Source organism: Nematolebias whitei, chromosome 1, assembly GCF_014905685.2.
Source record: "Nematolebias whitei isolate Nwh7 chromosome 1, NemWhi1, whole genome shotgun sequence".
In the NCBI taxonomy this organism is placed as follows: Eukaryota; Metazoa; Chordata; class Actinopteri; order Cyprinodontiformes; family Rivulidae; genus Nematolebias; species Nematolebias whitei.
The window spans coordinates 56072267-56087888 of NC_056498.1; the positions used below are offsets into that span (position 1 = coordinate 56072267).

A 15622-nucleotide genomic window follows, 5' to 3' on the forward strand; every position below is an offset into this window, starting at 1 on the left:
TCTACCCTGAGGCTGTTAGACTCATGAATCTCTAACTAGAATAATCATTGTGAAAAACCATATCATGTTGCTGCTGATCTGTTTCATGTTGCTGCTGATCTGTTTCAATGTTGATGTGTTCATGCGTGCACATCTGCTCACAGACTCATGTTCATGTTTGTGGTGATGTTCAATGTTTTATGTTATGAGTGCTTAGTGTATATTTAGTTGATGTTTTTCTTAGTTCATATCTTAGATGTTATTACTGTTTTTCTTATACATTTTATTGTTGGATGTAACTGGGACCCTGTGTACATAATTTCGCTCCACCACATGTACCACATGAGGTGCGAATGACAATAAAGAAACTCTGACTCTGACTCTGACTCTGACTCTGACTCTGATAAATTACTCAAACTACTAAAAGTCCACTCCGGGTTTTTCTGGTTACCTACAACAACTCCACACCGCATGCGCTTCCCAGAGGTCACTTGCCGGGGCGAGGTGAGAAGGGGGAGACACTTCTGTGTTGCATCATGCTACCTTATGAGAGAAGCAGAGCGCTACGTCTGTAGCGTCTTAGCTAGCGTGTCTGTATTGTGTGCCGCTAACTTAGCGCTACATTAGTGCCGGCAGTTGTCAACCGCGGTGTATGTGTGTGTGTGTGGGGGGGGGGGTATTAGGATGCGTGAGAGAAATGGAGTGTGCTCTATTCACACAGGGAGAGCTGTTGGTCAGGCTACTTCGTTGCTCTCTAAAATAGTTATTGAATCAAATATTTACTTATGTGGGTAAACGTAGATGTTTAACAACCCGTTAAAATACACCAGAACGCAGGAAATGGCATCTACTTTATTCAAGATTTTCTGGGGGAGGACCCACAGACCCCTTCAAACCCACACATTACAAATGCTTCTGACGCCACTATATGAAGGTCCTTCAATGTATCAAAGTTCATGCTCAACAATCCAGGTAAAAAATTCCAAAAAAGTTCAGTCAGGTCAGTTGGACGATTTATTTTTTGTGGAGACGTTTCATCCTTCATCCAAAGAACTTCATCAGTTCGAAGAGCCACAACAAACTGAGTCCCACATGCAGCAAACCCACATAGTGGACCAACCAGTTTCTTGGCAATAAGAAGGTTTTTGGAGCCCAACCTTTGGCTATGGCTGAGGCAGTCATAGCCAAACTGGTCCAAAACATTAAAGTTCATGCTCATTAATCCAGGTAAAAAAATCTTCTTTATTCAAGTTTTTCTAGGAGAGGACTTCAGATGAAGTCCTTTGGATGAAGGACAAAACATCTCAACAAAAGATGACCTGACTAAAGTTTGTTGGGGTCCTTTAAAGTGTTGAGTCTGTTTTTTTTTTTTTACAAGTGCACAACAGAGATGATTGACTTAATTAAATTTTAAAACACTTGGACTTTGGGGAAGAAAGACGCTGTGCGGATAAACGTCTCGTGTTTTCTGATCATTATCAAGCTGCTGTTCTGAAGTTCTGAGAAGAAAAGCGGTTTCAATGTGGCTTTGTTGACTTTAAAACAATTAAAGTATAAGAATAAATACAGGAAACATTTTCTTTTCTGTTCATTGTAGGAAGGCAGAAGGTTTTTAGATTGTCAGATGGGATACTTCACTGCTTTTACCGACTGGGCCAACTTCACGGTAAAGTCTGCTCAGACACTTTTTGGGCACTTTTGATAAATAAATGTGTATTGTTACAGTGATGTGTGTATTTTTCCTCAGATCACGCAGCGTGTTGGGCGCTGTGGGCCCTTGGCTGGAGCTGTGGACTCAATAGTCAAGGTCACCTTCTGCTCAAACATAGTGGAGTCTCTGGTGAGGATCAGAAGTCAAACCTTCCGCTCCACTAACTCTTTTTCTGGAGAGTAAAAACATTTTTATCGCCTGCTGCCAAAAACGAATGCAGGCAATCATGTTTTTGCTCTTGTTGGAGTGTTTGTGTGCATGTCTAAAATATCTTGAATCACTAGAATAATTTTAATGAAGCTATCAGAAAGTATTCACTGGACGCACATTTAAAGTTGATTATCTTTTAGATTCAGCCTAATCCATCATGGCTGAATAATAATAATAATGAAATATAATATAAGAACAGGTCCCTCTTGTAAATGAGTCCACGTGGCTCAATGAGACTAGCCTGTATGAATAAAGGTTGGATGAAAAATCATGGCTGCCACAGCTAACTAACCTTAAAACTCACAAAAATGACCATAACTTCATCAGTTTTACAAATACTGGCCTAGATGTTGGAATTATAGTAGCTGAGACTGATCCCCAACACAAATTATGAGTGCTAGATCTTTGTTTCAAATTTTGCATCAACTATTTAGAGTCAACTCAAGTTCAAGCTCAAGTTTCTTTATTGTCATTCACATCACATGTGCTACATAAGGTGGAACGAAACTGTGTACTCAAAGTCCCATTTACACCCAAAAATAGCAAAATGCAAAGTATAAATAGAAACAGTATATAAGGATCTAAGATATATGCTAAACAATACGCCAAAAGATCCACGATAAATGCTAAACACTAATAATGTAAAATAATATGGTATATTAAACAGCAACTCTGTCTGTTAGTAAAATATCTCATAAATAACTAGATGGGCTTTACAAATACACCGAGCAGCAATCATTACCGATACATTCACAACTAATTAACCAATTTCAAGATGGCCACCATATTTAATTTACATTAGCTGATGCAAAAATGGTTACAACAGTTAGATATTTAGTGATGTGGTAGTAGCTGAGAATCATACCCAGCAGATACTTTGTGTGGTACCATGTGCTTTTCTCAATATTTTAGTTTAAAACTGGCATTAGATGCGGTGGGCGACATGCACTACAAATGCTAGGCTTTACTGATTAAATTTATTAATTTTTTTTTTTACATTTTAGTGTATTCCTTTCTTTTTCCTCACTATGTTTTTCCTCTCATTTTAAGAATGCGTTCTGGTTCAGTCTGGGCTGGTGCCTGATGTTCTTCATTCCCAGCATCATCTTTTCCATCAAACTTGCCAAATACTACAGGAGAATGAAATACTCGGATTGCTACGACGAGTAAGTAGAAAAGTAAAAGATTTCCATACGTTGCTCAACAATAACACGACTGACGTGAGTGACTGAAGGGGCCTTTTTCTGCTTGCAGCAATCTCATCATCATGAACCACATCCCTCGGGCTCAGATGAAACTCACTTGAGAGGTGAAACTTTTCAAAATAAAAGCCTGTGGAGTCACTCTGCACTTGTGTGGCGCAAAATGAAAGATACAACTATTTATTTTTAAATTCCAGTTCTCCCCTTCAAGAGAAGAGATTAACCCATAAAATATTTTTATATCATAATATTTCACATAGCACTTTTCAAAGTCACCAGAGTAAAAAAAAACAAAAAAACAACTAAAGTTTATTTTTTATATATTTTTAATGTTTCCTATATCGTTTCAAGTTTTTACTGAGCTGCTGTCGATATGCTTCACTAGCCTGATTTAGAAATTCAGACATTTATATAAATATGGATGCTCTGTAATGTCTGTTTGGCAACTTGACGCTGTAGTAATACTATTTTTGACTTGCACTGATATTTGGAAACACAATTTCCTGAAAACTTCAAATCATACACTCATTTGTCCTGCAAAGACTTTTAAATAACTGTTTTTTTAATCACTTTTTAAAAATTGTGACTTTTTTTTTTGACTGAAGCTCCTCGTTATTATTTTTTTCTCTAAAACTTTGTATGATGGAGTAGATTGTGTTTTCTTGTTACACAGCACTTTACACAGTCTATTTGTTCAATGTGAATATAAAAGGTTAAACATTTCTGTTTGTTTCTCCGACTATGAACAAGAGACAACTATTCAAAAGTTCAGCGAGTCGTCTGTTCTTTGCCGTGCAGCTGTCACACCCATCACTAGAATTTTCTGTTTTATTTTATTATCCTCACAAAACATGAAGGCATTTCTAAAAGCACCTTAGTAACACAACATTTATTACTTTTATTTTTGCCTTGGCACAAATTGTTCCCAAATGAAAAAAACAAAACATGCACAGTTGCATGTTTACTCAGATCATATACTGTTGAGAATGATTTTTTTTTTCATTACAGAAGACTCTAATTGCTTTTTAACTAATCACTGGTTTTTCTGAGTAACATTTTTATTTGTTAAAATGTTAAATTATGATATTAAAAAATATGTAAATAAAAAATGATCATCTTGTATATATATATACATATATATATATATGTATGTATATATATGTATATTATATATATTATATATATATGTATATATGTATATTATATATATATGTATGTATATATATGTATGTATGTATATATGTATAAATATATATGTATATATATATATCTATCTCACACACACACACATGTATATATACAGTATAAATATGTATGTATATATATATATATATATATATATATATATATATATATATATATATATATACATACATACATACATACATATACATACAGTATATGTGTACCGTGTATATATAAACTATTCCAAGTACAGTATCTGTATCATAATTATGTATTTTATATGTCGAGTGTGGACTGGAGGTCCCACAGTCAATGTGGGAGACTCCTCCAAGTGTGTTGGTGAATGGAGGGGCTGCTGCAGGACTTCCAGATCCAAACTGACAAACAGGTGATGATTAACAAGTCGAGCATTGTGGAGGTCGACAAGCTACAGAAGACGACAGTGATGATGGATGTAGCAATCCCAAGGGACTGTAACATCAGGAGCACGAGAAGCTGGAGGCAAATCAACAGCTCAAAGAAGAAGTAGAGAAGTTGTGGAGAGTCAAGCTGCCAGCAGTCCCAGTGGTCATTTGAGCACTTGGTGTGCCCCAGACTGGAAAGTGTGGCTCCAACAGATCCCAGGAACAGCCTCGGAGATCTATGTCTAGAACTGCACAGTCCTAGAACAGCTAAGGTTCTGCGCAGAACCCTCAAACTCCCAGGCCCCTGGTAGAAGACTCGAGCTTGAAGTGAAGTGGAACCACCTTAGTGGAAAACTAGGTTCAGCAGAGTGTTTTATTTATTTATTTGCTTGAGAGGGAGGGTGATATACACTATTTTGGTTTTATTTTCCTTTAACATTTTAAAATGATGACTAATATAATTAAATATTAATAGAGGCCTATAATTAAAAATTTAAAACAATGCACTTAAGAAGCTTTTTTGTTGATATTTTGAGTGGATATTTTTATGAATGAATTAAAAAAGAAACTGTGTGACGATTAATTTTGTTTACAAGCAACAGTTGCTACATATTGTTGGTCAATAACAGAATAACAGAGCCGTCACTCTCTATCCGTTTTCAACAGTACATTTGTCATCACTGTCCTGAACTAGTTTGCATAATTAATGCTCTGCCAATCAACGTGCAAATCAACTAACAACATTTTGGAATGTTTAAAATTCATCACCTTCACTCAAAGTATTCTACACCCTGCAAGCATTTCACGTGAGCCCAGTGCTTCTTCTCTCTCGTGCTGCTCTGGATTATCCAGCTGCTCAAAGGCAAGCAGAGGTCGAAGTGGCAGAAACCGGCGCCTCGTTTAGATGAACCGTAGTGCCAGATATAATTAGAGCGAGCGAATCGACCGCATTACAGCACCAGCCTGACCTGAAACCTTGTAATGGGAGATGCTGGATGCAGGAAAAATCAATGTGAAGGATAAAAAAAATGAGAAGAAAAATCCAATGAAAGTGAAAGGGAGAAGGTCAGGTTGTGCAGGTTTCAGCACCTCCCTTTGTTTCTGTAAAACTCTTGTCCAACAAAGATACAGAACTTTGTAGCGCTGCTGCGATTCCAGCTTTAAATTCTAATGCAGCAAGAAGACGTGAGCGCCAAACGTGCATCTGCTCTAATTAGAGGGCTGAACGTGTAAAAACTGATTAAATCTTTTCTCTAGATTACACACAACTGAAGGGTTGGGTGGATTGAATCATAGCTGAAATGGGGATAGCGGAGAGTAATGTGTGCAAAATTTGACTTAACGAGCTGTAAAAATCTGAACAAGTTATTTATTTCAGCTGTTTTATGTTGAACCTTGTGTGATTCATCTTGTTGTTGTGCGGCAAAGTGAAAGAAACAAAGAGCTGAACCAACCAGAAATACTTCACAGTCGGTGCATGGTAGCGATAATAACGTGGCAGTGATGTGACTATTGACGGTGTTGTGCAAGCTGACACCTAAAACAAAGTTTAGATCACATTTATTCACTGCTCGTCACCAGAGCGATTAAGTTTTTGTCTGCGTTCATCCGTTTGTAGTTCGCTTGGATCGAGATGGCTGCCACAGCAAACCAATGTATAATCTGACAGCTGTGTCAAACAAGTGGAAGCAACGCTGTTAGCAAAATATCACATGAACCCATTTTATTTTTAATGAAACTATCACTGGATTCACATTCAGATAAAAAAAAACAAAAAAAAAAACGTGTTGGAACTAAAATGAGATCAGCTAACATCTTGAACTGGGAGTTTTTTCAGGTTATTTTACTGCAAGTTTCATAAAATTCATCCAGTGATTCATAACAGAAACACACGGAAAAAAAGTCATAACCATCTGCGTTCACCTTTTGGCAGCAAACTTCAGTCTTACCAAAAAAAAAAAGATAAACTTTCATCTTGTTGGGATTCAAATCCAGCATCACATTACAAACTCACACAGCTAACAGAGGTTTAAGCTTTCCTTTAATAGCATGCATTTATAAATACTCATAGATTTCTTTTAAAATACTTCCTGGATTAAGCATTGCCAAAAGCAAATAGTTACAACATTTAGTGCAGCACGATTTAAGGCAGGTTAATGTTTAACAGACAGTTATAGAATCAGGTTCTGTTTGGGGAAGTCGGGGGGTTCCCAGTGAATCAGTGCATCGTGAAAGTGAAGCGATCCGAACCCAGCTGAGCAGGTTTCACGGTTCAGAGTAGACAACGGAACGATAGACTAAAGTAAAGCATAAAAGAAGTTTCTTCTTGAAATTAAAAAATCCAGTTCAAGGTAAAACGCTTTAAACGTCAAGAATTAGCTGCAATTAAACACTGTATTGAATAATACAGAGAACTGGTATAAAGATCCACTTCAGGGTCTCTCTGCGATGAGAGGAGACACAGCAGAAATGTGACACCGCCCTGTCAATGAAGGCGAGAGGCACTAAACGTTCTGCAGCATTTTGGAGTCTGATTGTCACCACAAACATAGAAGGACTTTTAAACCTCACCCTTGAAGAGGTTCGACAGTTATTTCAAGGATTTTCCCCAAATAAAATCAATTATGAATATTTCTCCACATCGCTTGGCACAAACACAACCAAAACACAAAGAGGCACTTTTGTTGGCAGCACTTAAATCTGTGGAAGAAAGCTAAAGTGTGGTTCAAACAATACTGTCTGGTTAGATACAAGTGCATAAGCAAGAACACAGAAGGCTTGTCATCTCTAACAACATTAGAGTCCATGAAGGAGGGGGAACGGGATGAATGGTGACTTTATACAATCAGCAGGGTGCTTGGGCTAGTCATAATACGTCTCACACACACTCGAATCGCCAAAAGATTATCAGTGAAATTAAATTTGAAGTCCAATGCGAGTCACTTGCACTGGGAATTTTGTCTGGAATGCCCTGTGAGTTGGGCTGATAAGGAACAGAGAAGACGGGCGTTTACAGAGAAAAACGATGACCGGGGTTTCAAAGAATAAAAAATCACAAGACGACATAAAGATAAGGTGTTAAAACGGAATCAATCAATGCAAGGTCAAAGTTCAAGCACGCTTAAAAGATGCCAAATGTGAAACTAAAAGTCAGCAAAGGAACCATGACCCCTCTTCTCCTCTAAAAAAAACACAAAGTCGTTTAAAACAAAGAGCAGCTCGTCTGAATTCTCTCAGCAGACTTCTGCACGGACGCACAACAGAAAGTTCAAAATAAAGACCCACGTTATAAAGACGTTCATGTCTTTTCTTACTCTCACAAAACTGTACATCATCAACTTTGTTTTCCACCAAGCAGCACTGTAGGCCGTGTATACTCCGATACGAATAAACAGGAATACACTTATCTACGTGCATTTAGAAGCTAAATTATCCAGTCATTTATTACGACGTTAACGACATGGAAAATAATTTAGGGGTTTAGTTTACTGTTTTTACAACAGTATATTAAATATTATTTATTCATTCTTGTCGGGGGTTAAACTCCCTAAATGCGGTAACATTCTCATTGACATGCACTTAGAGGTACATCAAATATAAAAACTTTATCCTGAACATGGTGCAGTAGACCCTTATATTAATACAGTTATAAAACGTGAGTACACACTCAAAGTAAACAAAGTATTTGGGCTGAATCTGCTAAAAAAAAAAAGTGGTATTTGGTAGATGGCCACCAATGTTGCTTGGAAATATTTAAGGACACATTAAATTAAGAAAAAAAAAAATAGTGTGGATTGTGCTTCATGACACTGCAATGAGTACCTTCAAGAGATAAATACCACTGATATACACATCGGATTTAAAACTGACCTGCCGTAGATTTACTGGGTGGATGTTCAGTAGTCATGTTAAATTTTCTAGTAGTCATATTTCTACAGTCTGCTCCGAAACATCATATGTCAAGTAAAGAATACACAGAGGAAACCCGCTCATATTTTTTTCTCATTAAGATTGTCGACACACATTTTGTAAAGACCGTGTGTGGAACGCGAGTTCTACATTCGGTTTGTGCAGTTTTAATCAAATCCAAGCGGGGCAGCAGAAAGTGCAATGCTGGACCTTTGAATGGTGGCGTGGGTGGACGGCCGCTGCTCGGGTGTTTCTGCACGAAGAGCCGCCGTGACGCTGCTGCACAGAGACGAGTCTCTGCTCGGGTGTGTGACGGCGCTCGCCTGCTCTGTGGGCTGGCGAGGAAGAGCTGGAGGGGGGTAAGACGGGGATTGTAGGATGTCAACGTAACGCTGACTTGGCTTCGTCTCACTCTGAAGCACTTTCCTCAGCAGGGGCTTCAACAGCCCGATGGTCAGCTGGCTGCTGCTGTGAGGGTCTGCAAAAGGAGGAGACGAGGAGTTTGTGTGGGACATAGAGAAAGAAGCGGGGTGGGATGAAGTGTTAGGAGAGGGGAGGCTTTTGAGCACCAAGTTAAGGATTGTGGTGACGGTGAAGTCTTCAGGGCACAGTGTCCACAGCAGGTCCAGGTAAGGGTCCAGATCTCTATGCTGAGCCACCTCGCAGAGCAGCGTGGTAAAAATCTCCTTGTTGAGCAACGGGCTCTGTTTGCAGAACTGCTGGGCCACCTGGGTGACCCGCTCCCACTGCCGCTCGTTCATCAGGATCCTCAGAGCCTGCAGGATGGCGTTGGGCCGTCCACCGACCAGCAGCAGCTCCACCTCCAAGTTCCGGTGCTGGTCTCCGTCCCGGCTTATGCCGGACAAGACGCACAGCGCTCGTTTATACAAAGGCACGTTGTTCTCGCCCTCCCCTCCTCTCCCACTGGAAAAACTCCAGGAGGAAGAAGCGAGGCTCAGACCCAAACTCGCGGAGCCTTGTTGCTGCTGGGCGAGCTCAAGGACTCTGGGGAGCCACGTGGGCTGGAAGCGAAGAACTGACTGACAGAGGAGCTCAAACACCGGCAGGACAGCTGGAGAGGTGGGGGGTTTGCCTTTAGAAGTATGATCACCTTTACGGCTGTGGTTGAATTTCGGCTGCCCGTTTAGAAGCAAACGGGAGGCTGTAGGGCTGGACAGCTGATGACTGAGGACAGCTTTCCACACGTCTGACGGAGCCCTGCTGGACAGAGAGCCCTCCCCGTTGCAGTGCAGCTGAAGTGCAGCCTGGACAGCCCTCCATGCTTGGCAGGGGAAGATGCTGAAGATTGAGTTAAGGTACAGCAGCTCCTCTTTATCCAACTCAGAAGATGACAGCAGTCTCACCACTTCTTTCTCCACTAGAGTCTCACACACCACCTCTACCTCTTTAGTGCCTCCCCTCACTAAACTCCCCTTCAGCTCCTCCAGAGAAACGAGGGCCTTGAGCTCGCCCTCCAGAGAGGCCATGAGCTTGTCTTGACCTGCAATAAATTCCCCTTCTCCGTTCTGCAGCAGCTCTGCACCCTTCTTCGTCAAACCCGTGCTGAGGAAGCTCCTGAGGATGGAGGCTAAAGAGATGGGAGCCTGGAATCTTCCTCCTTTCTTTAACGTGTCCACGGTGAGCTGGGTGCTGCTCAGGCTCCTCTGCTGGTAGTATTTACAAGCCTCCTCAAAAACCGCTTCTATCAAGAGGGCACCAGGATGAACACTCTCAACCATACTGAAACCAGGAGGCTTTAGCTTAAAACTGCAGTCTGCGGAGTCTGTTTTTGTGTCCACTACCACAAAAAGTCCAGTTTCTGAGAGCAGATGTGGAGTTTGCCTTTCGGTCTGGTTTGCATATAAAACACCCCCTCTCTTCAACACAATCCTTTGCAGTTCCCTGCCACAACTCAACTCTATCAGATGCAGGTTTTGCCCCATTATTAGCGCCACAACATTTATGTACGCGCATATGTTGGCATGTGTGCCATGTTTCACCAAACAGTTCTCCGGCAGTTTGTGCACTTGTCTCATTGTACCGTCTTTCTGCAGGAGCCACAGCCAGCCATTGCTGAGGAGAAGCAGCAGACCTCCACAGTCCGTAGGCGCGAAAGTGATAATCTCAGGTGGCTCCAGAGCCGATAAATATCCTAAACAGTCAGTGATCAGTTTCTTAAAGTCACACTCTTTGGATGAAAGCCTTTTGATGGGGGTGTTTTTACCCACGGCGCTGACAGTGAAGGAGTCGTGATGAGGACACCAGGTGAGGAAGAATTTAAAGATGCACGACAGCGGCTTCGCTTTCAGGTCAGGAAGAAGGTGCACGTTCTCACCCGAGCTGATCACAGCGAATTTAGGATTGTTGTGAAGGATAATTTTCACCCCTGCCAAGATGACAGCCCCTTCCTCGACCTCAAAGTCACGTCTGCAAACACAGTACCTTAACTTGTTCCTCGTGGAGCTCTCTGAGGGGGGTCTCTCCTCACACCAGGTGATAAAACTGGAGCGAGCACAGACAGACACAACTCTGGCCCGGGGGCTGTTGCACAGATCTGATGTCTGCAGGAGACGCCAGCCAGCCTTGCTCTCCTGAAAGCACCAAAACTCTGCTTTTCCATTCTCATAAATCACTGCAGCGACCGCCGCTCGGCTGCGGTTGTTGGAATGATCCAAGTAGCAAATATCCACGACCGGAACAGTTTGTGGAGAAAACAACTCCAGTTTCTTGCGGTTCTGAGTCGGCAGGGGTCTTTCGTATTTGTCATAAGTCATAAGACCGACCTGAGGGTTGCGGAGGATGATATGGATGTGACGTCCATCTGGGCTCACACGAACATCCGACAGGCTGTTGAAGTGCTCCTCCTTAGACGAGCTTAATATGTCCGTCAGCTCCTGGTTGTCCGCGGAGTCCCCGAAACGTGACAACTCCTCCAACTCAAACCGCGACATATTAACGTTTCAGCTAGCCTGCTAGCAAGTTTGTGTAGCTCATAAATCTGACCTCCGTGCTCCAGCGAGGCTAACTGAAGCGTTCCGTTAGGGTCCGGTGGAAGCGTTAAAGTCCGAGCGGAAGGATACATCCTCCGGCGGCCTTCGGCTCTGCTAGTTCCATGGTTAAAAAGACGATAATGGAGCTGAACTGTTAGCTGACAGCGACAGACAGCTGAAAAAGTTTACAAAGCAAACAGAGAAAGGCACTGCACTCATTCCGACGCTGCGCTAACATTCCTCTAACGTCACGGGATTGTTGATTTCCGGATATCGCGCGTGATTTGCATAAAGAGGAGGAGCCGAGCGCGTGACGTCCGGTCAGCAAAGATGCGCTTTCTAGAAGATAAACTGCTTTTTTGGGAACAATCTGTTTTCTGATAATGATTGGGAACAGACGGTTGTTGTCAATACTTTTTTTTTTTTTTTTTTTGTCGGGATTTTACTACTGTAAATTCAGTACTGGCTAAATATATTCCAAATATTGATCCTTTTGTCATCTTGAAGATGAAACATTGACTCACCTGTTCTGGGACTGCAGTGTTACTAAAACGTTTTGTGTGACCTTATCTTCTTTAACAGAAAATGTGATAAACTTGCTACATTGAATGTTAAATATATATATTTTTTTGTATTGGTATTATATATTAGAAAATTTGGGATAGAGTGTCATTAACTTTCTTATTATGTTGGCTAAACTCCACATACATGCCAGTAAATATGCTACACGTCCAACCTGACTGTTTTTAAAACTTACCTGAACTGCTTTTTGGACTCTTTAAAACTTTGCACCAATTCCATGAAACTTGTGAAGAATTTGATTTGTATCCTTTTATTTTGTTTCATGAATCCTTTTGTATTTGTTACTCCCTCACCTCGAGCATATTACTATTACTGCCTGTGGATATTGTTTATCTGTAAATAAAGTTTAGCTTTTAAAAAAAGAAGATAAACTGCTGCTTTGTCTGTCAGTGCATTTGTTAGCAAAATATATCATGAACCACTGGGTGAATTTTAATAAAACTTGAAGAAAGTAATGCATTTACATGTAGGCTACAACTGTTTATTTCTGGAGTCAACCCAATTCAATATGGCTGCCACAGTCAACAGACCTTAGAAAACACACAAAAAATATTATAACTAAGATGAAAGACGAACATTTCTAATTTCTTTTGTTTTGTTTTTTGAATGTCCAGAGGACCAGACTTAACTTTTTTAGATAACTAAGTCAGTTTGTCAGATACCGAGTTAACTTTTGGTATTGTAGTAGCTGAGAGCAAACCCCAGCTCACATTTGGAGTGCTAACAGATTGCTCAAGCCCATTAACCATTTTGAGTCAAGACTGTGTGTTAGTAAAATATTTCATAACCTATTGAACGGATTTGAACAAAACTTTCAAGAAATCATATTGATTAACTTTAGAAGCTAATCCCATTCAGGATGGACTCAACAGCCTGACGACCATTGTTGTGAAAACACAACAATGGCTGCAACTTAGTCAATTTAGAAAATAATGATTTTAATTTAGTCTGGTTTTACCTTAAAGTCATCCACAACACATACTCCAAGGGCTACTGTGAGATGTTTCCTTAAAATGTCATCATTAACTAGTCAACCCTGTTGGTCCGTTAACTTGTCAAGTCTTCCTTTGACCCGTTTCCCTTATTTCTGATCATGACAACACATGGAGCAGAGTGTGCTTAAAAATGAGAAAAGTGGACAAGTAGAGAACAACTATGGAAATCCAGTAAACACCTGATACAGAACCAAAGAGATGCATCATCCTGCAGTTGATCATCTTCTGTAGGTCAAATTTTCAAGCAACAGCTCTTTGGGAGTCATTCTGTTACAGCACACATTATGTGAGGAAAATATCTCCCTGAAAGGGAATTAAACAAAAAATGAGTGCGCGGAGATGAATGAAATTGTTGTCCAAAACGATGAAATACCTTGAAAAAAGAAGATGAATTGTTGACCAAAGCCACTTCAAAAGATTATAAGAAAGTCTGACAGAAGCAAAAAAAAAAATATATAAAAAATATTATTATTGACCTTTATTTAACCAGGCAAATCCCACTGAGATCTCTTTTGCAAGGGAGGCCTGGACCTGAAGCAGCCTAATGTGCATGTTTCTGGTCTGTGGGAGGGAAACGGAGTACCTGGAGAAAACCCCCACAAGCACGAGAAGAACATGCAAACTCCACACAGGAAGAGCCCAGGTCCAACCAGGGATTGAACCTAGGACCTTCTTGCTGTGAGGCAACAGTACTAACCACCGATCCATCGTGTTGCCACAATGATGACTCAGTACTTGCACAGCCAGGACTATTTATCACTTCACTGTACGTCATTTATTTGGGTGCCTTTTTTTTTGTTTTGCTGTTGATATTTTCAGCTTTCTTAATGGGATTTCCCAGGAAACATATTTTCTTTCAAATGTCAGGTTTTTGTGACGGCATGTAAAGATTAGCTTACAGACCAAACATTCACCGTTTCTTTCAGGTTGTGATACATTACATCAGTTGCTTTAAGCATTTGATGATATCAATAGGAACTATATTAATCAGCAGAAAAGACAAAAACCAAGAATCACATTGAACGTTTGGCTGTTTTCCCATGTTTAAGTGTATTTGTCTCAAGCATGTTTGATGGCGTTCGCATTTAACTGAATGTGACCTCTGATCTTTTAAATCGAGCAAAACTAAATCAATAAATGTAACAAAAAAACACTATTTTCATGAAAACCAACTGTTGCCTTTTCTGTTCCACATTTCCTAACAGAAAAAAGTGTAGTTGAAAAATGCAGGTGCTAAAGAGGAACACTAAGCTAGATTAAAAAAAAAAGAGGAACGGTGCCAATTTCCTCTTTTAGGCCTGCTTTGGTACGGTATTATAAAGTTGTTTTTGCAGCTAAATCAAGTCATGTAACTATGGAAACCAGTTTTAACTCTAAAGTTCAACAAATATAGTGCAGTTGTGTTTAGTTTTGATAAGATTGAACATTTATTAGAATGGGAGTGAAAGGTTCAGTGGTGACTCAGTGTCTTCCTGTTATGAAAGACACATTTTGTACTTTGCTGGCCAATTTAAACTTATACAGCCCACGGTTTGAAGCTAAAATTATGCATTAAGACTCTTAAAAAATAGAATAAAAAGGCTTCCATTTGGCAGAAGCAAACAAGTTAGAGAAGTGTTATGCAAATTACTTTTAAAAACAAAATTAAATCAATGTTGGACTTTCTTGTTTTCTATTCAGATCTACCTAAATTGTTTCATTCCATTTTGAATACAATGCTTTTCACATCAATCTTGTTTTTTTTAATATACATATCTATTAAGGAAAGCTTCTAAATATTCTGTTGTGGTCTGATCAAAGTCCCACTGATTAAAGTCAAGAATCAATTAGCTTGTCTTTGATTATTTTAAATAGATTAGCAGGAAATCTTGTGATTCTGTCAACATACTTAAATCATGGTGAAAATGTTACTGTCTTAGTCTTTTCAGACAGTCTACTGCTGGTTTATTTTGCTGTTTAATGGGAACAAAAAAATTTAATTGTTGCTGTTATTTATTTATTTACTTTTCACTTTATCATCTCTGACTCATCTGAAATCCAGAAGAGGGCAGAATTGAGCTTTGATACGCATGGTCGTGATTTAAGACTTAACATAATGGTTAAAAACATCATGGTAGATTCCATTATTAGTGATATTTTTCTTAGCATTTCGTCTGGTCTTTGTAACCCAAAATGCAGAAAATTACAGAAACATGCACCACAAATAACACCCCGTCTGCTTTTTTAATGTTTAACCAGTGCCGCATGACTTCTTAAACTTTGTGTGACAAAGCAGCAGTCTTCTTTAGTCCCACTGGCACTGAGACTAGTCAAATAAATTTCACACTTTTATTTGTTTCCGTTTGAATTTGTTGGATCCGGGCAGTAAAAATGTCCAGCTCAGTTGTTGAAAGTGGGAGAAAATTCAAGACTTATTCGATTATATTATATACGTATAATGTGTATGTATATACAT

The 15622-nt window shown here is 39.8% G+C and overlaps 2 protein-coding genes across 2 annotated transcripts in view; one reads left to right on the forward strand and one right to left on the reverse strand.

Annotated features, from left to right (window-relative positions):
- The window catches only part of prom2 (prominin 2), a gene marked incomplete at its 3' end in the record, with an annotated part of 152299 nt that overhangs the window by 19757 nt on the left and 116920 nt on the right, over positions 1–15622 (forward strand).
- LOC119411937 (Hermansky-Pudlak syndrome 6 protein homolog) lies at positions 8711–11551 on the reverse strand. The gene has a single exon (XM_037678911.1). The coding sequence runs from the start codon at positions 11549–11551 to the stop codon at positions 8768–8770; it is 2784 nt and encodes a 927-aa protein (XP_037534839.1). The 3' UTR covers positions 8711–8767.